This window comes from Fulmarus glacialis, unplaced genomic scaffold (assembly GCF_000690835.1).
Source record: "Fulmarus glacialis isolate BGI_N327 unplaced genomic scaffold, ASM69083v1 scaffold14084, whole genome shotgun sequence".
Classification (NCBI taxonomy): Eukaryota; Metazoa; Chordata; class Aves; order Procellariiformes; family Procellariidae; genus Fulmarus; species Fulmarus glacialis.
The window spans coordinates 22,807-30,489 of record NW_009208792.1 but is presented as its reverse complement, the minus strand read 5'-3'; the positions used below and the strand labels follow the sequence as shown (position 1 = coordinate 30,489).

Here is a 7,683-nt window from a genome sequence, read left to right as displayed (position 1 = left end):
CAACCCAAATGATTCTGTGATTCTATGATTTTAAATTGAAGTTGTAGTCTGAAGGAATTTGAGCAACAGCAAACTGCACTGCAAAATTTAATCCAGTCTTCTGTGATTGTAAAGCCCACTGTTGCCAACTGGTGCAGGAAATATCTTTTGTCTGGGATTGTACCGGTCTTTATAGAAGCAGTGAATTAGAAATACAAACATGCAGAGTTAAGGAAGGAAGGCAAAGTGTATTTGAGTTTGGGGTTTTTGAGGTTTAGACAAAGAGGAATCTTGAATCCGATAATCACTATGCATATGAAGAGTTAAAAAACATACTGAAAGAGGAGAGTATGTGCACTGACTCGGGTAGCTGACTGTAATAAAGAGATGTTAGGATACAGTCTGTATGATTGATACCTCAAAGAATCACCAAATTGTACACTGCAGAAAATAGCGGGTTTTTAGTAAAGAAATACATGAATTAAAAGGAGAGTATTGTTGGGAAGCTGGCTATAGATAAGAAAAAGATGGTACCTTTGGCAAAGCAAACAACTTACCGATCAGGAAACTTAACTTGTATGTTGATCCTGCCACAAAATGACTTGCCCAGGTTTTTATAACCTTCTTACATTTCTCTTTCCTATATAAAAGATGGACAGGGTGCAGGAGACCTGCCACTTGCCTCATAATTTGTTTTGTGCTGAAAAGTTTGGCCACATATTCAAGGCTGTTTAATATCACACTCTTCTTTGGAGAGTTGCCATTTCTTGAAGAGGAGCTGGGGTCAGCTTCACAGCACTGGTGGGAAGAACGAACTCTTGCATTAATAAATTAAAACTGAATTTAAGGTGTTCAGATTTATGGAGAAAAGGGAGAGGAATTATGAGTAGAGAGGAAATGATGGGAGAAAGGATGAAAGTACCTTTATCAGTTAGAAAAAAATAATGAAAGACTTGCAAAGCAAATCTTGTCAGTATATATGGAAACTGAGCCTCGGTATTTGATTGCTGAATGACGATGCTTTTTTTGGTAAGGTGGGTATTACTTGAAGTAGTTGAAGCTTTTTATCAGAGGAGAAGCTACAGAATGCAGTATAACATCTCCGTTGGACTTTGAGGCTGGGCAGCATGTCTTCTGAGGAAATATACTGAGAGGGTTTCTTCCTACTGAAGACACAGTTACTGTAATTTTATTTGTTGCCTTCAGAGTCCTTAGAAGCCATGGTATGCATAAGAGAATGTAAGCAGGAAGACTTTGTACATGTATATCTGCCACTGGTGTAGGAGAGAACTTGTTGTGCAAATGCTGCAGGATCAGCAGCCAATAGCTTAATGGTGTCCATGCGGGCTCCTTTTCGTGTTTCTTGAGAACACAAACAAATGTGGATTTCAGAAATGACAGCAGAAATCCTTGCTTAGTTCTGTGACATCTTTACAAATGCTGATGCAAATCCCAGTGAGCAACTTGTTAGTTCTCTGGGGGCAACAGGACTTTCTTTTCAATGTGTTTTTGCTTACATGAAACAACAGTTGTTGCAAATCCTGCAGGACTGTGGTCTTTAAATTCATTGTACGAGAAGCTGTCCAGCAGATGGCATCATAAATCATCGAGATCTTTATTTAATCTGTGCTGACCGTATACTTAACTTTCCAAATTGATGAATTAAATGCAGATAGTTATGAATATGCAAGTGAAATTTCTTCTAAGTAAAAGCAGAAAATCTTGTGTTTGTGTGAAAGACAGGGAAAGCTTAACTGTTTCGGAATTTGTAAGTAGATGACTTGTTGGATTAGTTCAGTATCTTTTCTATTTATTTCCCCTGTTTAGTCTCGAACTGAGAGTCCCATTTTTGGATCATCGGTTTACTTCTTATTATTTATCTCTACCAGCAGAACTGCGAATCCCAAAGGTATGTAAAACTAGAGTTGGACCCAAGTGTAAGCTTACAAATTGACTGATACGTGTTCTAAGCATGACACAATTGCTGAATTCAATGGGTAAGTCAAGCATGCTCTTAAATATTTTGCTCAATTATGGGACTACTGGGAACCCTTTTCTGACTAGACCTTTTGAAAGGAAAACATTTCTTAAGTGATTAAAGCCAGATCTTTGTACTGCAGTTTCTGAGACTCATGACATTGTTGTTCTGCAAACAGAATGGAATTGAAAAATACCTTTTAAGACAGTCCTTTGAAGATTCCAACTTGCTTCCCAAAGAAATACTCTGGAGACCCAAAGAAGCTTTCAGTGATGGTATAGCATCAGTAAAGAAATCCTGGTTTTCTATTCTTCAGGACTATATTGATCAACAGGTACAATACTACTTTTTTTTTTTTTTTTTTTTTTTGTGTTTCACATTTAGGTGTATTAGAAATGGCTGCCAAGGGGAGGCAGCTCACATGCTTAGTTGGGAGAATAAATCTGGGTATGAAGTAACTTGAGCTTCATGGTGGAGGAGCAAAATAAACTCTAATCAGTGGTCTTCTAGCTATCTGAGTTGGTTAAAGGCATTCGGAATGCTAGATACAAAGAAAAGCTAGAGCCTGACAGAAATGGCTGCGTAAGGAAATGAACATAATTTAAGTATCTGGATTGCAAATTAGATTATGTGTTGGCAAACATAATTTCAGGGTTACATGCAAAGCAGCTGCTTCAGCTGAAGGCTCTTCCATGAACTTACTCTGCAGCTGAGTAACAGCATAATGACTTTATAATGTCCTTTCTTGTTTATGTTGTTCGTTTTTCCCAGCCATGCCTACCTAAGCCCTTTTGCTTTTTAAAGCCTCTGCTTGCATTGCTAACCAATGAAGACTTACAGCATTTTGGCTTTGGACAAAGGATAATCATCTCTGCTGTACAGAGGTAGTTTAATCATCGAGAGGAAGGAAAAACACGCAATTTACACCAGAGCTCTGTTCTGCAGAAATATGTGTAGCGTGGCCTGTGCACAGGTGCTTGTCTGTCCTACCACCAGCTTCTTGTTTCCCATTTTCTTTCTCTATATCCACAGACAAGAAAGTAGTTGGGTCAGGCAACAGTGTTGTGCTGCCTGTACTGAGCCTGTATTGGTGTGGTAGGGGCAAATTTATTTAATGGCTGTGAGGAGTTAGACAGCATGTTGGCAGTGGAAGCTAGCTGCTTTAGAAATTGCCTCAACTGGTGCAACTATTCATCCTCCCTTTCTTAGCCAACTTAGCAACTGCAGGTGTCTTTGCCTCTGCATCCCAGGTCTTTTGTTGCTAAGAGCTTGGTTATACGAGCAGAGTCAACAGCTCTCTGTGAGCTGAAAAAAAAACCAGGAAGCTACTTACATGGCAAAAAGACTGCTTTAAGTTGTTCCAGTTGATTAACAGCAAAGAGAAGGATAGGAAAGAAGTTTTTGTGAGCTTACTGACAAAGGTGATTGTAACCCAAAGAGAAATGGGCTTCACATATAATGCAGGGAGAAATATTAACAACACTGGACATAGTTATGTATTCATAAAGATCAAGGGAGCCTATGACAAAAATTCACCTATCAGAAACCTCTGCCTGTAGAATAGACTTTTTTTTTTTTTAAACCTATGGGCATTCAGTGGTTGGTGAATCCTAGTATGTCTTTAACTTGTAGCAAATTGACTTGTAAAAGTTAAATGTTTTGCTTATGTCTATAGGTTGATGACCTTCTGCTGGAAAAGGCTGCGGAGAAATATCCTTTCAATCCTCCTAAAACGAAAGAAAGTTATTACTACCGCCAGATCTTTGAAAAGCACTACTCAGGGCGAAGCAACTGGCTGCCCCACTACTGGATGCCAAGATGGGTTAAAGCTACTGATCCTTCTGCTCGCACGCTGAAACATTACAAGTCAGCTACCCAAGAATAGGCTGTTGAAATAATCCCCCAAAAAGAAGTGCTGCGAGCAATTGCATGCACTCTGCTTTAAAAAGACCAAACAAATTATGCAAACCTAAAGCTTAAATGGTCTTTAAGATGCATTTTGACAATGCTATTGGAAATAAGAGCTTTCTGTGGTTAGTGTACTACTAAAAATTCAGCCTGCTGTACCAAAACTTCGTAATTCATGGGAAAATACTTTATGGACAAGGAACTACCTTATTTGGCAGGTCTGTTCCTTATGTGACCTCGATTGTATTAATTTGCCTTGCAGCCATTTAATATATTTTAATGTGAGCTCTGTTTTGAGGACTTGAATAAGGCTAAGTGATGCAAACTGCTGCAGGCCCTCTGAGCAAAGAGGAATTTGACCCTAGCAATTTAGTGATTTGTGTTCCTGGCTGTGGGATTTGGATAGTCTGTCTATATTACTCTATTCTGAATGTCTTTCTAAGCATTCCTGAGAACCTTGGTCTGGTTTTCAAAAGGTATTTAGATATTCATAGCTATGCAGAGATGCTTACTAGAGTTTATAATAGTGGTGGTGCTGGGTGTTACTTAATTAAATGAATGCGAATCTTACTAGTTACTTAAAGCCAGCAGTTGGCTGTTTTGAATCTTGTAAATATACCAGCAGTCTAAAGATATTGTGTTCTGTTATCAAAGAGCAGAACAGACAAGAGAAGCCGAGTTATGTCTTTGTTTCTAATTCAAGGGCTTCAATTTTTAGATGTATTTATTATTCTTGAAAATAGAGTGTTAACCGGATGATTTGTATAGTCTGATGGAAATTGCATGACTAAGTATTTTAAGAAATTTTTCACTTATTGTGAGAGTTTTTCCATCTGTATGATGAAAAGGTAGACCATGTTGCTGCTCAGCTGCGTGTTGCCAACTGTGTGGTGAACCAACCCTGTTAACCATAGGTTTTAGTCAGACAAAGCATCATTGAAGACAATGGGATCAGCCACCTTGCTTGGAAAAAAGGAAAAAAAGCTTCTGCAGAATCCACAAGAACTTCTAATACCCTAATGAAAAACACGTGACTTTTTACCCAGGACAACTTTTTATTAACTACTTAGGCATCGGGGCTGCTTTTTAAAAGGTAACTTAAACATAAGGGCAGTCAAAAAATATACATGTGTGCTGCAGGTTGACTTGATTAGCATTATGGTCTTTATGAAGACGGAAGTCTATTTTGTTGTCCCTCTTGACTAGGAAACCAAAGCCAATTGTTATTTAAAAGGTAAAATATAAGCAATTCTGGTTTAAAATCTTCATAAAATGACTGATTGTCTATTTATTATTCCCCCTTAATCCTGCGTTTGAATCTCTATTCCAGAAACTTTACTGAACCTCTTGGTGGTACCAGGGAGCCCATGAACTGTCCAGCTATGGCCAGTAGTGGCCATATTTTGACATAAACTTGCACATACTAGTCATTTATGAATATATGATGAGTAAGGTAATATGTTCCTGTAGCCTTCTTTACTTAAGGGCCATGTGCTTGTCTTTCTGGATTTCTTTGAAGCAGTGAAGTATATTTTGAACTGGGAGAGGAGTATAGAGTATGTTGATCAGGTACTGATGTGTAAAGATAAGAGTTACTACTCTCTGTAAACTTCCCAAGGCTGAGATGATAAGAAAATAGCATTTGCCTAAAGTAAAAATAAGCTCAACACATTTTGGGGTCGTTACTCAAATGCACTTTCTGCTGCATCATTGTCAGGTATTCAAGGAAATGCACTTTAATTTTTTTAATTCCTAATACATTGGGCATTTACGTAGTGAGACAAGATCCTAGACTGGTGATCCTAATTATTTTAGTTTTTTACTGATGTGCAGAGGAAAAAAACAGTGTTTGGTGCCTTATTCTTGTTAAAGGTATAAATGCTAGGGTCTCAGGAGTGAAAATCTGTTCATTCCTTCTCCATGTATAGACTCAAATTCTACAGCCTTTTTTGGCTTCTGTGATGCTCTGTACTTTCTCTTTTCTCTTCTTTTTTTCTTTTCTTAAGATAGCAGCTATCCTGGATCATTTGCTAGCTGCAGACATGTTTGTAGTTTGTCACAGGAGGGAATGGGGTGCAGGTCCGGAGTGCAATACTGTCTTGTCTGGTTTTACTTTTTATCTTTCTTTCTTCCTGCTGTGGTTGCCTCCTTTTCTCACTCCATTTCTTTTGGAGAAAATTAGGCCGGATTATTCTGACAGCTTGAGTAGGTTGGTTTGAGTAGTGTGTCAAAGGTGGGAATGGGGAATTAAAGTCAGTGGTCCACCTGGGAGGGAGGAGATGGATAACTCCTTGGCTTGCAGAACTGCTAAGGGCTGGGGGAGAACCTGTAGGGTTCTTGCAAAGTGGGTAAAATAGTGTGTGGCGGTTCTTTTTATTCATTTGATTTTTACTTTGAATTGGTTAAATTATTAAATTACGGTTTCACTGCAATCTTTCCCTCTTTTGAGGAAGACAAAATAAATTGTATCTGCCAAAGAGAGCTCTGCAGCGTATGGGACCTACTAATTGCTTAAGGTTGCTCAGTGACACCCATACCCTTCATCTTTTTAATAAAACCTACCTGCTATTTTAACCTCCAGTTGACTGGCTTGTGTGGAGCTTCCATTACTGTCTCCACATCCAAGTGTCCATAACAGTGACTCTCCAGAGAAGCTCACCAGTACAAACCAACATGTAAGAACCAGCGAACACTTGACAGGATTTTGGGGACCCGTGGTCCTTTGGGCAGAGATTTCTATGTGGGATGGTTTGAAATCATATGAAATGTTTTAAATTGTGTTTAAAATCACAGTAAGTGTAAAAGCAGCCTATTTTACCTAAGAGAATATGGAGAGTCTCTTTGTGGAGGACCTTTGGTGTGGGAAATGTCATTTGATGAACATCTGCAAGGTGATGCATATTGAACTGTCTTCACCAAGAATAAAAAGCTTCTGGAAAACTAGATTGCAGGAACCAGTGTTTGCTTCGCTGTGGAAGCTAATTCCTTAGTGAGTGTTATAATTCTATTCAGAGTCAGAGTTAACATCAGTCAAGGTTACTGGGTTTCTCCACTCAGAACTGAGGTAAAATATGGTAAATTGTGGTTAGAAGTAAAATATCAAAAAATTATACTGAGATTCTGGAGGGGTGGACTTAGTCTTTTGTTCTGACACAGACCTAATGTCTGTTTTCCATTAGTAAATAAGAGAGAGAAGTTGTCAAAGGAGGATTTAATACAAGGTAAGCCTGTGTTTGAGCGGGCTGTTGAACAATCCACCCAAAAGAGAGTGGGGCTGAAGGGCAGGAGAGGCTGCTTATTTCCATCGCGAGGTAAGCTGTGTGTTCCTCAGCAACTTTACTAGGGATAGCCAAAGCACATACATCGCCTGCACCATGCTTGTCACAATTCCCCCTTTTTTTTTTTTTTAATTTCAGGGCCTATTGTTTTTTATTATTTACATACAAATTAATACATTGTGGTTGACCTAAAGGCTGCAATTAGGAAAATCTTAAAAGGTTTCAAATGAGCCTGCCTCTGGGTGAAGGTAATGCAGAAAGTTTTTATTTAAATTTAATATTTTTAATTTAGTTTAATTTATCTAAATTTAAATTAATAACTTTAATTTTTTACTTACAAAGCTTGAGGAAGGAGAGAAGGGACAGAGGATGATGAGGCAGAAAGGAGGCGGTATGCTGCTGTGGTATCTTGCGAGTTGGTAGGGGTAGCAGCTAGGGGAGGTGATACATAAACAGGGTTTGTGCATGCTGCTTTTCAAGATCTGTTCATGGTATTTCACCCATCCCTTTCCATAGTGCCACTTTCCATCTTTTAGTTGC

At 38.6% G+C, this 7,683-nt stretch overlaps 1 protein-coding gene across 1 annotated transcript; it reads left to right on the top strand.

The window, feature by feature from the left end:
- Nucleotides 1–1,806: 1,806 nt before the first annotated feature.
- ASNS (asparagine synthetase (glutamine-hydrolyzing)) lies at nucleotides 1,807–4,126 on the top strand (the record flags this gene model as incomplete). Its single annotated transcript, XM_009576617.1, has 3 exons — nucleotides 1,807–1,888; nucleotides 2,136–2,291; nucleotides 3,633–4,126. Coding segments are annotated over 3 exons (448 nt in total), but the record flags the coding sequence as incomplete, so codon positions are not given.
- Nucleotides 4,127–7,683: the final 3,557 nt, after the last annotated feature.